The sequence below is a fragment of the Phytophthora infestans genome, genomic scaffold, assembly GCF_000142945.1.
Source record: "Phytophthora infestans T30-4 supercont1.39 genomic scaffold, whole genome shotgun sequence".
In the NCBI taxonomy this organism is placed as follows: domain Eukaryota; phylum Oomycota; class Peronosporomycetes; order Peronosporales; family Peronosporaceae; genus Phytophthora; species Phytophthora infestans.
In genome coordinates, this window is record NW_003303720.1 from 338,271 (window position 1) to 353,408 (window position 15,138).

The following is a 15,138-nucleotide window of genomic DNA, read 5'->3' on the forward strand; positions in this document are numbered from 1 at the left end:
GGCGCCTGCTTGTTCGTCCGAGGGGGGCGCAAGGTCTCCACAGCGCCTTGAGCATCTCGCACAGGCGTTAGAAGCGCACTTGAAGCCACAGTTGAAGCCACAGCCATCACCACGTCTGCTACAACTTCCTCCACCTCTGGTTCCACAGAATCTTCCTCATTTTCTGCAACAGGTATTACCTCTTTAGCTTCGTCCGTACTCGCTGTTGCTTCTGTCTCTTTGGGTGCTGCCGGCTCAATATGTGGACCTCTAGACTCTGCTATCTCCATGGCTGTCGTCGTAAGTTTCACCGCCCTCTTCCTAGACTGCTTCTTCAACGCACGCCCCTCAGCGCCATGCTTTGGCTCTGCTGCTGACTGCCTCTCGTCGTCTCGACGAAGGCGACGCTTGTGGTGGTCACTGAGGGCTGCCTTGCACAACCGGGTCTCTTCCGCTGTCAGCGTCCGTCGTGGCATCTTGCCAGACGTCGCCACCATTCTGGTCTGCTGCCCCCGCGGTCGTTTTGAAGTATGAGAGAGTTTTGTGACTGTCGGCCACCCGTTGGTGGTGGGTGACACCGCCTCTCTTTATCTCGTTCAATCAGGAATCCGGTCCAGCTACCCTAAGCCTGTGCATCCGGCCGTTTTAGGCTCCCACTTTTGTCTTGACTTCAGTATTGAGCTTTCCTGCGCTCTCTTGAGATCTGTTCAATACAAACTCCAAGTCAGTTTTTCTCGTATGTTTAGCCGCTAAACATAACATAGATGCCGAAAAAAACTGAAAGAAGCTATACACCTCTTATGTTTAGCGGCTAAACATACGGGAACTAAGGGGTTAAGGGAAACTTTCGGACTGTCGAGTGCGGAATCGGTGCCTTTCTACCATCACTCTGCAAGCCAAGTTTCAAAAGAAGTCTTCAACTTCTCAGATCGTCTCAAAAGACGTTGCGGTTTCTAACATGTACGTAGTAGTAAAAATAAAAGTAGAAGAGATACTTACCTAGGTTTGTCTGGTTCAATTCAAGAGTTACCACCTTCCTACACTCCTGGCAGCAAACTCAAATTCTAGTCGTGCCTAGGCTCTTCACTCGGAGCCATCGTGCCTCTTTTCCGTGCTTATTTCGGGGCGTTTGCAAGCGTCTGGTAGGCATTCCAACACTCGAAGTGAACTTTGCCGATTCCACTGGCCAATTCGTAGAATCGACCATCGAATCGCCCCGGGATCTGTAAAATCGGCTGTGCACAGTGTACGCACTTGGGTGCCACAGATTGCTGGTACTGCTCCCAGCACTCAAAGTGGACGAGGCGTTCCCCCTCGATTTTGTAGAAGCGACCATCGAACTTACCTGCGATCTTGATCACAGGCTCAGTACAGTGCACGCAGCGCTGAGCCGTGGCCATCTGGTACTCCTCCATGCACTCACCGTGGCACTTACCGCCATTAACCTGATAGTACTTGCCGTCAAAACGACCAGGAATTGCAGCAATCGCGTGGCCGCAGTGAATGCATTTCTCGGACGTACGGATCTGGTACGCGTCAATACACTCCGCGTGCACACTGGAGCCGTCGGGAAGAGTGAACATGCGGCCAGAGAAACGGCCTTCCACCACTTCGATTCGTTGGTGGCAGTCTACACAGACAGGAGTATTACGCTCACGGTAGGCGTCCACACAAGCACCCTGGCACACGCGGTCCACCTTTCTCTGCCCGTCTTGCTCGTGCGTGAAGGTGCGGAATGTGCCCGATAGTGCCTTTTGACAAATGCAGCATACAGGCAACGAGCCCGTGTCCGAGACAGGCACCACTGCCGTCGGCTTGGACGTAAAAAACGTCATTGAAAAGCCAAGCTGGTACGGCAGGTGTCCGTCGTAGGTCGCCGGAATGATCACAAACGGCTTGCCGCCCTCTGCCGGCATCAAGGGGAGGTCCAGAACGCAACTACGGTTGGAAATGAAGGTACCTGTAGCCACCACGTCCTGGGAGAGGTCAATCTTGCGCTGCTGGCGTTCGCCATTCTTCACGACAACAGGAGCAATGTACGACGTGTACTCGGTCTCCATCTTCATGCGACGGGATGGCTGCTCCAGGTGAACAATGAGATTGCAGCCATTTGTGGCTGGAGAGAAGAGCTGAACCTGTGGATTCAAGTGCATGGCATCACGTCCACCACTCGTGATGCCATTCCACTCGCCTGACACAATGTGGATGCTCAGACTCGGAGACACTGGGTTACCAATTCCGTCCGGAAGGGATCGGAAGTTGTACAGGTTTCGTGACTCCATGACACTAGTAAAGAAGCAGTAAAAAGCACTAAAGTCCATCCAATACGTGTGATCTTCGCGGAACTGGAAGCCACACTCCACCTTCTGCATGCGGGAGAAGCTGTGCCACTTTGGATCTTCGTTAGACCACGAACCCTTCCACTTCTCTGGTTGTTGGTGCGTTCCAATGCCCCAGCTGTTACGCAACTGAACCAAGCGTGTGTGTTCACCCTGGTAATCGAGCTCCACCAGTTTCAAAATACCATAGGCATCAGTCTTGCGGAGCCCCGTGGGCAATTCAGCAGCCATATCTTCGTTGCTGCAGCCCACAAGAGATCCCGCCTGTAGGGCGCTACTGATGGCCTGCCATGCAACATCCTCGTTTGGAAACTTCTCCTGCAACTTGTAGCGAGCAGGAACACCACCGTAGAGGTCCTGCAAAGCGTAACCTTCCTGTCCACCGACGATGGCTTCGTAACCACCGTGAAGCTTCGCGTACGCCTTCTCAACCAGCAGCGACCAGATCTCAAACTTGTCATTGCTGCCCGTGAAGGAACCGAACACCGGCTTGCCGTACTGACTGCACGGGATGTAATCGTCAACAACAACTACGCGACTGCGGTTATTGCGCCAGAATCGCACAGCATACACGCCTTCATCGGTGTACTGCTGCTCCTTGGGAAATACCGTGCCAACCTCGACCAGATCTGGGCGCACCAAGTCGTCACTTAGCTCAGGGAATACCTGGGATAATGCTAGCTGCGAAGTTGATAAAATTGACAGTGCACCATACACGTACGCATCCGCCAGTCTCCCAACGCGCATTTCGCCAGGACTAATGCCCACACCAGAGATACGACTAGCAGCCTTGGACTCACGCGACCGATCAAAGAGACACGTACCCTGTGCATGGAAGTACACGGGCACTAGAACCGAGACACGCGAGATAACTCCAGCCTCCGATCCATCAACACGATAGCCGGATCCTTCTCCAACGCTGGCAAAGGCCAGTGGCTTGTAGTGATCTAGGAAGCACTTCTCCCACATAAGCTCAAAGCGCTGCAGTCCGTCCTGTACAAATTCGCTCATGTGAACTATCATGTTCTTCGTAAGAAGCAGTAGATGGTCACGTTTGCGCTTCGTGACGCCCGTCGTCACCGCATCCTTGGCAATCTTCAAGAACTGCGGGTCGACGGACGTCGGATTCTGACGGATCACCTCAAGAACACTCTCAGCCTCTGCAGGATTCTTGATAGACATACTGCACACGAGTTTCTTGTCGTCATCCAGCATAGTAATCTCCACGTACGCCGTCTCGTTGAAAAAGTCCGTCACGCGCTTCCACTTCCAGATGTATTCTTGAAGATGCGGATACTTTGGGTTAGTTGCATCACGGAAGATCGAAGACGTGTCAGGGGGAAATTGCGGGTCCGTGAATTTGGTTCCGGCCTGCCGGTTCTTACGCAGGATCTGCAGCCACTCACCGTTGTCGGGCATTGTGCGTTGGTTGTAGTAGCGCTCCTCAGCTGGATCAGCGCGTTCATTCTGCACTACTGTGATAGTGTCGTTCACCTTGGTTACGTTGTAACCTTCACTCCGCTCCTGAGGATTAGTGCGGTTACGCTCCACAGCGTTCGAGATCTCCATTCTCGTACTCAATGAGTCCATGTTACGCACGCGAACAACCTGTCGGATATGCACGCCGACACCTTTTCCATCTGGTTCATCTCTTTCACCTTCGGGTTTGGCGCTAACCGACAAATTCGCGAGCAACGTGCTGATGCTGGTACCAGACGGAGCCGCAGCCTCTAGATTCACGGAAGCTGGAGGCTCAGCGGGAGCTGCCGGCGTCAGTGGTGGAGCGTAAGGATCGTACGTAGGAGAAGCTGCAGGTGGCGCGTACGGGTCGTTCACTGGTGCTGCGGCTGCACGAGGTGCGTACGAATCGTTTACCGGGGCCGCAGGGGCAGTGTACGGCGGGTTGTACGGGACACTGGCCGATGTCGCAAAGGTTGAAGTCGTCGATTGCGGATTTGACGCAGGAGCAGCGTACGACGTGGAAGCCACACCGAAAAGGTCTCCCCCATCGCCACTAGTTACAGCAGCTGGGACTGGTGAAGCTGCTGGAGCCGCGGAGGGGTGATGGGCACCGCACTCTCCGCAAAAGACCGCGGTCGAATCTCCGAATGGCTCTCCACATTGCGCACACTTGGTGCTGGTCGTTGCGGAGTTTGACGGCGCAGTATAACTCGGAGTGGAACTCGCCACGGGCGTTGAATAAGATGAGGAAGAATAGGAACTGGTCGACGCCGCTGAAGAAGACGTGGTCAAGGCCGCCGAGTGGGGGTCAGTTGAAGGCGCCGGTGTGTAACTGGGCGTGGAGTAGGAGCTGGAAGTAGCCGCAGTCGACGCTGGCGCGACGTAGGAGCTGAAGTTCGAGCCAGAGGAGGTGGACGTTGGCACAGCCGCCGGTACCGCAGCCGGAGGGGGAACGTCTTCACGAGGGGCGCCGCACTCGGCGCAGAAGCGCGCGCTCGCGATCTCGTCGGGTTCCCAGCGGTGGCCGCACTCCCCGCAGAACATGGTGTCGATGGTGGAGCAGATCTGCAAATGAGCCCAACGGAGTCATTTCACTTGATCTGAGTAAGACACAAAACTTGGACGAGCAAAAACTGAACTGGATGACGGCTTCAACCTAAAGTTCAGGTCCTGAACTTCACTTTGCTACATGTACGTGTAAAAGTTGGGAACAAGAACGTTTTAACGGCACATGCCAACATGCAAATAGATACTTAGTATGACCGTAATGGGGTCCGTAGGGGATACGCAATAGTGAAGACAGCTACGAATCACGTCGTGATGCGGCAGAATTGACCAGGTGCGGCATGTTCCCGCCATCGAGCGACGACACTTTGGCCAACCAGCGGATGAGAATTTGAGCCAGGAACTGAGGTAGACGGCGCCGGCGCAGGAAATACCACACACGCACACCGATGAGCACGACAAATGCGGCGCGGAACGTGCGATTCTGCACCCATCCTCGCACAACTAGGAGCACTTGCTGCACACGAGCCTCCACTGCTAGCAGCATCGAACTCTCGACGGGTGACGTCAACTCTTGTTGACGAAGCGTCAACCGCTGCAGATCAGTGGAGTGCCGGACCACATCATCTTCTAGATTTTTGACCAGCGATACCAAGTTGTTGCGAATCTGCTCCATCTGCTCGAGTTGTTCGGTAAACATGGAGCGGTTATCACGTGTAAAGTGCAGTAAATGATCTTCCAGCTCCTCGCGCTTCTTGGCCTCGTCCTCAACACGGTCTTGTAGTTCTCCCAACTCATCGCAAATGCGGGGCAAGCGCTCGAACATGCTTGTCGATCTCCTCACACGCGTAGGCGTGGAAGAACCTGCCTCAGATGGCGTTCTGTCAATGGATGCTTCACTCACCCCCATTGAGCTGCTTCTTGCATCCATCGCACTACGTAGGTTAGCACTGCGACGCCAGTCGTCCACCAGATTGTCCAGAGCCGTCGTGTAGCGCTTCATGGCTTCCTGGCGCGTCATGTTGCCGAGGTTGCGCCATTTCTCCCTGTCTCGCCACAAATATCAACTAGTTAGCATCTCAAACTGGTCTAAGGTCCAGATCTGAAGCTCACCATTTCGACAGGTCGAGTTTGCTGAGTCCAGCGGGAGGTGTCGTGGTAGGACAGGGTCCTGCTGTGGCCTGTTGGTAAAAGGAGTACAAGTCTTTCCTGGGCGACGAGTTCTCCTGCGTTAAAATGCGGTGAGGACCGTGGTAGCTCTCCACGAACATCACAGCGCCAACAAAGTCCGTCTCCAGCTGCGCGCATGACTGGCATGCCGAATGTGTGGACGAGGATAGCGAGTGCAAGTCGACGGTCTCTGTATCGTCGGTGTCCTCCACTTCTCCGATAGAAGGCGCAGTCGACAGCAGACGCTCTCGCATAGCCTGCACGCTGGTGGCCTGCGAGACAACGGAGCTGAAGAGCGATGAAGAAGGAGGCACCAGCGACGGCATGGTCACTGACAATTTGTGCTGAAGTTCACGTCGACAATATATTCTCCCCCATTAATAGGGCTCAAAATTACTTACCTGGAATATGACAGAATATTGTTCAATTTCTCATATTCGTAGCAAATTCGTATTTTAGATTAGTATCTCGTTAGATTCAAGGTAGTTTTTGGCTTTGATCTGCACTTAGCGAATATGGTAGTCTATCGGAACGAATGCTCCAATAATTACGCTGACTCGTACTAACTTCACAAATACTACTCCGTATCTTGCTTTTTGGTGACAATATCACAACTGTGTATCGTCGTCGCTACAGTCTTCTTCAGCTCCCATATAAATGGAGCATGAGAGACTAGTCCGCCGACGGTATGCCGTACGAAGCCTTGCCTGTCGATTGGCTTCCGCTTTCTTGTTTGCTTCTCGAGTGTACTTGCTCCAATTTCGCGCAAACGAGTGTCATACTTGGTGTTGTCATCTCCGTCATCGTTCCGAAGAGGCCTCAATCGAATATTAACATTTGTAAGAGCGACACAAGCGCGAAAGTATAGGTCGTAAGCGGTCTCGTCAAACTTCCACTTGTCGGAACAAATTTCTCATAGAGACTTCAATCTACCGAAGAAATTCTCAACAATGACACGGTCATGCGCGAGCTCGTCGTTAAAGCTGGCGTCTTCGAGCGAGAGCGGCTGCAGACGCCCGCTTTTAATGGGGTGAATTGCTCGGTACTCACGCGCCATACCCTGGTAGCCCTTATCGACTAACACCGCCCATTCTTTCGGATACTTGTCTTGTAGTCTCCCTTCGTCTCGCACATTGGCATCACTAGAGTGTTTGTGAAGAGCTCGCGAATGAAATGCTGCGTTCCTGCGAAAAATCTCAGCGTCATGCGTGCTCCCACCGGTGTGCTCCGTGCAATTAATCGCGACACCGTTCGGCAGCACTGACACCTCCACTTTGTAGCCATACAAGTGGTGTTTACCACTGTAATAGCGTTAGCTCTCGCTCATGCTACCGCTGGGTTTGTTAGCATGCTGAAAGGTAACGTCCGTAGCATATCGAGCATACGAGAAGTACTTAAACGCATGCCCTGATCGTACAATCTTCCCCAGTGTCCACTGGTCATTCGCTTTCTCTACGTACATTTCGTAGAGAATAGGAGACAGTATATCCATAAACTTGCGGATCATTTTCTGAAAGGTGGATGGCGGAATTCTGAAAACTCGAGCAACGGTGTCCCATTTTCCAAGATGTTTGAGCGAACTCAGCGTTATAAAGAAAACGTCGCGCGCAGCGTAGCGGCATTTTTTACCGCGGCCCACGTTCCACTTCCCCTGCAAATGAGGGTACACAGCTGCTCAAACATGGTCGAACTCCTCTGGCGCAAAGTTGGTGAGCTTGAGCACCCCATCGGGCCCTTCAGCTTGTAAGCAGAAGTCAAAGACGGACGGCAAAGTTCCCACGCCGGAGTTGTCCCCTTCGTCATTGTCGTCTCTGCGGCTGTGTACGACGATTTCAGCGACCTTTGCCTTGCGACGTTCCTCCCGCTCAAATAACTCGGCAGTGGAGGCACGAAAGTCGGCCTCGTTGAGCGTCTCAGCGGTGCAGTCTTGGCGGTCTTGGGAGTGTACCATAGTGGCCTAATATTGTAGATAGAAAATTCGGAAATGACCGAGGAACTGCATTTTACGTCTTGCATTATCTCAGCAAACAGATAGGGCGAATAATGGCTACTATCTCTTCGCATGAACTATGAAAATATATAGCGATCAAATCATCAGATGTTTTCTATCCACATGTGTAAACTCCATTCCAGAATTGTACTACAGCGTTCCAGAATTCTAGAATGGTACTATTACACATACTCTGTGTGAACGAATGAGCTCTAATGACTATCATTTAATTAGATAGGAAGATATGTGCACCACAAATGTATTTGTTGAAGAACAAATCGCGATGGTGTCAACTTCTGTGGCCGTGGCAGCTGTGGTGCTGCTGTCCAGCGCGCTGTTGATGCTGGGGGACCGCGTAGACCTCCCCCCGCTTGAAGCGCTTAAGCAACAGTGGGTGACTAGTAGCGGCTACGATCTGGCGGATTTGTCTGCACCCGTGCTCTACGGACAGCCACTTTTGGCACTTGCCTATGTGGCTCGCTTACCTGTGCTTGGCCGTATCCTGTGCAACCAGCTAGCTAAGGACAACAAGATTGTTGAGGCACGCAAGTTCGCAGCTTCTATTCCGGACTTACCGCTGTACTACCCGTACCTGGAGCCAAATCAGAGCGACTTCCGTCACGGTGAAGGGCCGCTCTCGCTAGAGGATTTTAGCAAGAAAGGAGTGAAGAGCAAGAACGCCGACGCTTTCAAGCACTGGAGCATTGCTGACTACACGTCACGCTACATCTCCGGAGAGGTGACGCCTGTGCAAGTGGCTAAAGCTTTACTAGCTGCGGTTGAGAAGAACCAGCAGAGTGAATACCCTCTTAATTTGTTCGTGGAGAAACACGATGAGGAGATTCTGGCGCAAGCCAAGGCGTCAGCGGAGCGCTATGCGCGTGGGAATCCCCTAGGTGTGCTGGATGGCGTGCCGGTGGCTATAAAAGACGAGGTGCACATAAAGGGTCATCGTATGTTCACGGGCACATCTTTCCTGGGATACGAAGAGGAACCTGCGACGATGGACGATCCACCAGTTGCTAGACTTCGGGCCGCTGGAGCAATCATTTTAGGAACGACGAACATGCATGAGATCGGCTCAGGTGTCACGGGGTACAACATGCACTACGGCGCTGTTCGCAATCCGTACAACCCAAAGTGCTACACCGGTGGGTCTTCCAGTGGCTCTGCTGCAGCGGTGACATCAGGTCTGGTGCCGTTGGCGCTGGGCTTGGACGGCGGAGGTTCCATTCGCATTCCTTCCTCAATGTGTGGTGTGGTCGGTATCAAGCCCACTTTCCAACGGATCCCTTCAGCTGCCGCCGACTGTCCTTCCGTTGCTCATGTGGGCCCGATCGCAGGTTCTGTTCGTGACGCTGCTATTGGCTACGCCATCATGAGTGGTGGCGACGAAACTAGCTTCCTTCGCGGCATGACGCAGCCACCCGTGGACCTGCACTCGTTCGAAGATACGTCTTCGCTTAAAGATGTTCGCATCGGATACTTCAGCGACTACACGAACCACTCGTCACCTGAGATTGCTGAGGCGGTCACCAGGACGCTCAAAGCGCTGGAGACTCGCGGAGCGGAGCTGATAGAGACGCCGTTACACCATCTGACAGCCATTCACGTCGCCCACTCCATCACCATTACGTCCGAGTTTGCTCAGAACCTGGACAAATTCTACGAGCGCTTCGGTGAGATGTCTCCAGAAGTGCAGCTCATTCTGACGTTCGGTCGGAGCTTTACAGCCATGGATTTTCTTGCTGCACAGCGTGTTCGCGCGTTCGCTCTACGTCAGTTCCAGGAAAATGTACTGAGCAAAGTGGACGCGTTCGTGACGCCCTCGACCGGTATCACCGCTCCCGAAATCCCACTCGAGGCTCTTGCAGTTGGGGAGCTAAACGCGGCCCAGCTTGGAAACATCTTTCGTTTCAGCGTGTACGGCAACCTCATTGGCGTGCCAGGCATGTCTGTGCCGATCGGCTACGACTCGCGCGGATTGCCCATGTCCATCCAGTTCCAGACTGCCCATTGGCAGGAGGACACGATGCTGCGTCTTGCCCACACCACTGAGAATTTGTATGCCAAGACACAGAAGAAACCACAGATTTACTTCTCCATACTCGACGATGCGGCCAAGCAGTCCAGCGACTAACCGTAAATTACAGTTGAAGTTGTGATGCAGTACAGTGTAATGCATTACAGCTTCAACTTTCACCCTTTTCATGTTTCCCGCCAAAAAAGAGCGATTTTTTTGCAAAATTCTTTATCCAGCGCAATTGTCACTTTTCGTAAGTATCGATGGAGGCTGTGCCTGCGGACGAGACCTTTGTGCTCATCATGGGCCTCCGTGTGGCCTTCCCTGCTGGCAAGAATCCATTCCCAGCTCAGCTAGCCGTCATGAGTAGCACGTTGTCGGCGCTGAAGCGCAAGCAGCACGCGCTGGTGGAGTCACCTACGGGATCCGGTAAGACGCTGGCGCTGCTCAGCTCGTGCCTCACGTTCCAGCGGACTATATGGAGCAAGCTATGGCTGAGTATTACCAGAAGAGAACGCAACAACGCCAACAACAACGACAACGAATACAGCAGCTCAGAGCCTTGCAAGAGCAACAGCAACAACTAAATCATGAACAGAGTCAGAGTCAAACCAGTCCGATTGCAGGCGGGGACGACGACGCGTTTGAACTTCTGCAACGCAGTCTTAAGAGATTTAAACGAGAAGACAGTACCGGTACCGCTGTGGACGTTATTGACCTTACTGCCGATAGCAGCTCACAGGGGAGTGCACCGCCGACCCCGCCCGAGACGCAGGAACTGTACCAGGAGAGTCAGCAACAATCACAAGAAGTTAAACAGGAGGCTGAAGATGAGGCTCTGCTCGGCGCTAACGAACTTCAAAGTGACGAAGCGCCGGCCCCCCCAAAGATTTTCTTTTGTTCTCGAACACACTCTCAGCTGACACAGGCGGTGAACGAGTTGAAAGATTGCCCAGCTTCATATATGCGAGCAATTCCTGGATCTACCGAGCTTCGATCGTGTGTATTGGCTGTAAAACGTTTGTTGTGTGTAAATGAAGATGTAAACAGTGAGCCAATGCTCGTAAATGAAAAGTGTCAGGAGCTGCGAATGGAGAAGGAACGGCGACGGATGGCAGGAGACGAGGAGGGTGAAGGGGGATGCAAGTATAACCAAACGAGCTTCAGTGAGCTTCGTGCCCAGTCGCCTCAAGTCTGGGACATTGAAGACATCACTAAGCTGGCGTCGACCTGCGAAGAGTGTGCGTACTTCTTCTCCAAGAGTAAACTCGAGACCGCACACATTGTTTTCTGTCCATACAACTACATACTGGACCCAGCTATCCGGAAGGCTGTCGGCATTACCTTGCACAACTCCATTGTGGTGCTGGACGAAGCTCACAACGTTGAAGACACGTGCCGTAGCGGCGCCAGTCTCGAGATCACGGATAACATGTTGGGTAGAGCTATCAAGTCTTTCGACGACGTTATCTGGCAAGGAGATGAAGGTTTTCAACCCCCAGCTTATGATGCAGTGCGCCGCATGTTGAGCTCTGTCGAAACCTGGTTCGCAGTTAATGAGGAACTGGTGCGAGACCCCGAAGACGTTGACGATGACGATTGCCACGTGCTTTGGAGCACAGAGGATGCCTTGGATGTGCTACGCTAGTGCAAGCTAAGGGAAGTGTCCGATACCGACATCGCAGAGATCGCACAGCACGAACAGTTAAAGTTAGCCACACCAGGAAAGAAAGTCTTGCTGAGTAATAGCGCCTTGAACACTGCCACAAGGTTGATTTCCGTGGCAACCTACATGTTCAGCGACAACTGCAAGAACGCAGACGACTTCAAGCTGCTGATTACCAAGAAGATGAGGGTAAATGACGAGGGAGAAGAGATCATTGATACCAAGCTGTGTATCTGGTGTCTAAGTGCAGCGGTGGTGTTTGCAGAGGTAGCGCGAAACTCACACAGCGTGATCCTGGCATCGGGAACGCTTAGCCCCATGAATTCGTTTGCCGGGGAACTGGGTGTGGATTTCCCGATCCGTCTTGAAGCGAACCACGTGGTGAATATGCGCAAACAAGTGTTTGTTGGCGCGCTAATGAACGGACCAGGAGGCGTCGACTTGTTATCAACTTACAAGAATCAGCAGAATTTCCAGTATCAAGACTCGATGGGATACCTGCTATTGCAGTATGCTCAGATGATTCCCGGTGGAATCCTCATGTTCTTCCCATCGTATGCGCTGCTGGGCATATTGAAGGCACGCTGGGAGCGGACGGGGATCTGGGCCAAACTAGTAAAGCACAAGAAAATGTTCAGCGAACCTCGCCAGGGTGGCAAATTTTTTGATGAACTTCTGGACAAGTACAAGAACAGTATTGCTCGACATGCTGCTAGCCAGGATGCACCGAGTGGATGGATGAATGACAATGCGGAGCCACGAGAAACCGGGGCGATTTTCCTTGCCGTTTATCGTGGAAAAGTAAGTGAAGGTATCGATTTCTCGGACGACAACGCGCGAGCAGTGCTCGCTGTTGGGATTCCGTTCCCTAATTTTAAGGATCTTAAAGTCGCGCTAAAGCGTGAGTACCAAGACAACAAGTCACGCGATGATCGGAGGCTGGTGAATGGTTCTTGGTGGTACAAGCTTCAAGCGTTTCGAGCCCTTAACCAAGCTCTGGGTCGTTGCATTCGACACCGGTGTGACTACGGTGCTATCCTGCTGATCGACTCGCGACATCGTAATAACATACACGGGAACTCGCTTTCCAAATGGATGAGACCACACGTACAGGAGTTCCGGTCCTCGGAAGAATGCAACTCTCTATTCGCCGAGTTTTTCCAGCGGAATCAAGCGGAGATGCCGGTGATAAACCCTGCACCAGAGCCTGAGCCTGCTCCAGCGCTGTTGGTTCCGACACGAGGCCCGCTCGTATTGGAATATGAAGAGGATATTCCGATTAAGGCAGAGGCTTAGACTGTGCCGTAATGGGAAGTATACAAGCATCATTAAATTTGAATTAGTACTAGTAGGCGAGGTGGTGAGGGCATTTTTTGTTTGTTTTTTATGCAGCACATGTCGCAGGTGGGTTGAACAGGAACTTGTGCACGGCCAGCGGGATGAGAATTTGGCCTGCGCAGCAACCTTGGATGTCGTTGGATGCGTACTTAATAGTCAATGCCAGCAAGTCTTGGAGGAATTTCGTGAGTTTGCGCGCAATGCGTTCATTGCTGACGAACATCAGCATCGCTGCACACGGATTCTCTCCAAGCACAAACCAGTTTAAAATCGCCGAGCAGAGTTCGCAGCGCTTCCCTGAGTGTGCCGAGTCCACAATGTGGTGGAGTTCATCGGCAGCATCTTTAAAGTCGGATTGTTCCTGGTGGGTCGGCACTGCGGGCTCCGTCGTTGCAATTGAAAGATCGGAGCAAGTAGATGTTGAGCCCATGATAACTTTAACTGCGTATCGTGTCTTGCTGCCCTTTCCGGAGGCTGAAATACTAACCGCGTCGATCTTCTTGGGATCCTCCAGGGCGTTTCTGCGAGCCGATGCTCTGGCAGGCTCTGGGTGCGAAGGTACCAGCACTTGGAGCTTCGCACCCCATCGGTCCGATAGACTTGGTAGCATATTCCTGAACTGTCCTTGGGTTGACTTCGAGTGAGGGCCCAGCAGATTCGAAAATGAACCTTGGGCGACAAAAGCGAATTACTCTTACGTGGAAGGATGGGTCATGATGCTCCATGCAACCGGGCCAATGGCATTGTTGCTTGATAACCACGCCTTCTTTTGGTCAAGTTACGTGGAGATATCGACTCCTTTCATTCGATTGTTTAGTTGTACCAAGTGTCATCCAACATCTAATCTAACAAATTTTTAATTTGGTACAAGGTCGGCTATATTAAAATTAATTCCAACATGTCTAATATTTAAATTAATTTCAGCATGTCTAAGAATTCAAATTAGGTCCGTTAAATTAAAATTAATTCCAACATGTGTCAATAAATAATTATTAGAAGCTTGGCATGTTTGTGTGCAACATGATATCCTTTTGGAGTTGCTAATATTTACTGAGCTCGGACACGGTAAAATTTCAAATCCATATATTCACTTGGCAAAAATGTATCTTCGATTGCTATCAAAAAGCTTGACTGAGTAAGAGCGTCCTTGCTCACATCTGCTCATCACCTAAGTCGTCTAAAATTGTTGATTGGCGTGTTCTCTTGGCCCGGTATTTTTCCTGTGCTAGTCGGCGTTTCTCTTTAATTTTTGGACGTATTTCGATTGTGATTACCGATACCAGCCCCATCGATACTTGGTTGCAAAGCTCTTTGACTTGGTCGACGTACAACTTTGGGGCTAACAGCTTGATGAATTTGGTGACCACTTTCGTAAACGTGGTTGTCGATAACCGAAAGAGCCTGGCATTGCTCTATCGAGTCCCGCCTTCCTTCAGCGTGACCAGTGTCATGAACAATGCAGCCTTAGATCTAACGTCGAACTGCTTCCCCCCCCCAACACCATAATTGACCATGACGAAGTCCCGTGCAGAAAGCCAGAGCTCGTGGAACTTTCGTAAACGAGAAATAAGTTATGTCAGAGATGGCAGTTGGACCCATGCTGTTCAGGAATGGTGTATCTGAGACGTCCGCGTCGACCTCATGCGGACGTAAAGTCGAGTACTGACCAATGTCTTGGTCACGCTCAATCCGGCGCTCCAGAAGTTCAGACAGGACAGACTCGACACGGTCACGACCCGCTTGGTGGGTGTTCCGAGTAGGTTGACGAGGCATTCCTGCGAATAACTTGGTCTTGCATGTGATAAATGAAAAAAACTGCGCAAATTGATGAATGAACTGCTCTCCCCCAGGGAAAGCTAGATATTCAGGAGAGACTTACTAAACCGCATGGAAACATCTCTTCCGTATTAGAGCAATAACAGCAAGCTCGATTTGTTTTTCTCATACTTACCGTGCAATATTCCATCTGACTAATATCCCATTGAGGCCAAATTGCGATTTGGCGATCCCATAAGGCGCCGAAACTCGAGAATACTGAGCGTCAGTGGTAGGTCAAGCCCCTGGTTCCCGACGTCATAACTTACGCCATACGAAATCCGCTATGTCGTAAGTTACGACATAGCGGGGGTGACATTAGAAAACTCTATCGACAATAGTTTATCCAAGA

General features: G+C 51.7%; 5 protein-coding genes across 5 annotated transcripts; 2 read left to right on the top strand and 3 right to left on the bottom strand.

Annotated features, from left to right (window-relative positions):
• Nucleotides 1-1,094: 1,094 nt before the first annotated feature.
• Nucleotides 1,095-4,823, bottom strand: PITG_15817 (calpain-like protein; the record flags this gene model as incomplete). Its single annotated transcript, XM_002898014.1, has 3 exons — nt 1,095-4,500; nt 4,549-4,552; nt 4,613-4,823. The coding sequence occupies 3 exons, from the start codon at nt 4,821-4,823 to the stop codon at nt 1,095-1,097; spliced, it is 3,621 nt and encodes a 1,206-aa protein (XP_002898060.1).
• Nucleotides 4,824-4,998: 175 nt separating this feature from the next.
• Nucleotides 4,999-6,280, bottom strand: PITG_15818 (uncharacterized protein; the record flags this gene model as incomplete). Its single annotated transcript, XM_002898015.1, has 3 exons — nt 4,999-5,830; nt 5,898-6,094; nt 6,167-6,280. The coding sequence occupies 3 exons, from the start codon at nt 6,278-6,280 to the stop codon at nt 5,083-5,085; spliced, it is 1,059 nt and encodes a 352-aa protein (XP_002898061.1).
• A 1,947-nt stretch (nt 6,281-8,227) lies between these two features.
• Nucleotides 8,228-10,084, top strand: PITG_15819 (glutamyl-tRNA(Gln) amidotransferase subunit A, putative; the record flags this gene model as incomplete). Its single annotated transcript, XM_002898016.1, has 2 exons — nt 8,228-9,623; nt 9,678-10,084. The coding sequence occupies 2 exons, from the start codon at nt 8,228-8,230 to the stop codon at nt 10,082-10,084; spliced, it is 1,803 nt and encodes a 600-aa protein (XP_002898062.1).
• A 361-nt stretch (nt 10,085-10,445) lies between these two features.
• Nucleotides 10,446-12,531, top strand: PITG_15820 (uncharacterized protein; the record flags this gene model as incomplete). Its single annotated transcript, XM_002898017.1, has 3 exons — nt 10,446-11,534; nt 11,664-12,434; nt 12,523-12,531. 3 exons carry the CDS (start codon nt 10,446-10,448, stop codon nt 12,529-12,531), a joined length of 1,869 nt encoding a protein of 622 aa, XP_002898063.1.
• Nucleotides 12,532-13,017: 486 nt separating this feature from the next.
• On the bottom strand, nt 13,018-13,581 carry PITG_15821 (uncharacterized protein; the record flags this gene model as incomplete). The annotated part of the gene is made up of 2 exons (XM_002898018.1): nt 13,018-13,332; nt 13,408-13,581. The coding sequence occupies 2 exons, from the start codon at nt 13,579-13,581 to the stop codon at nt 13,018-13,020; spliced, it is 489 nt and encodes a 162-aa protein (XP_002898064.1).
• Between the last annotated feature and the right edge of the window lie 1,557 nt (nt 13,582-15,138).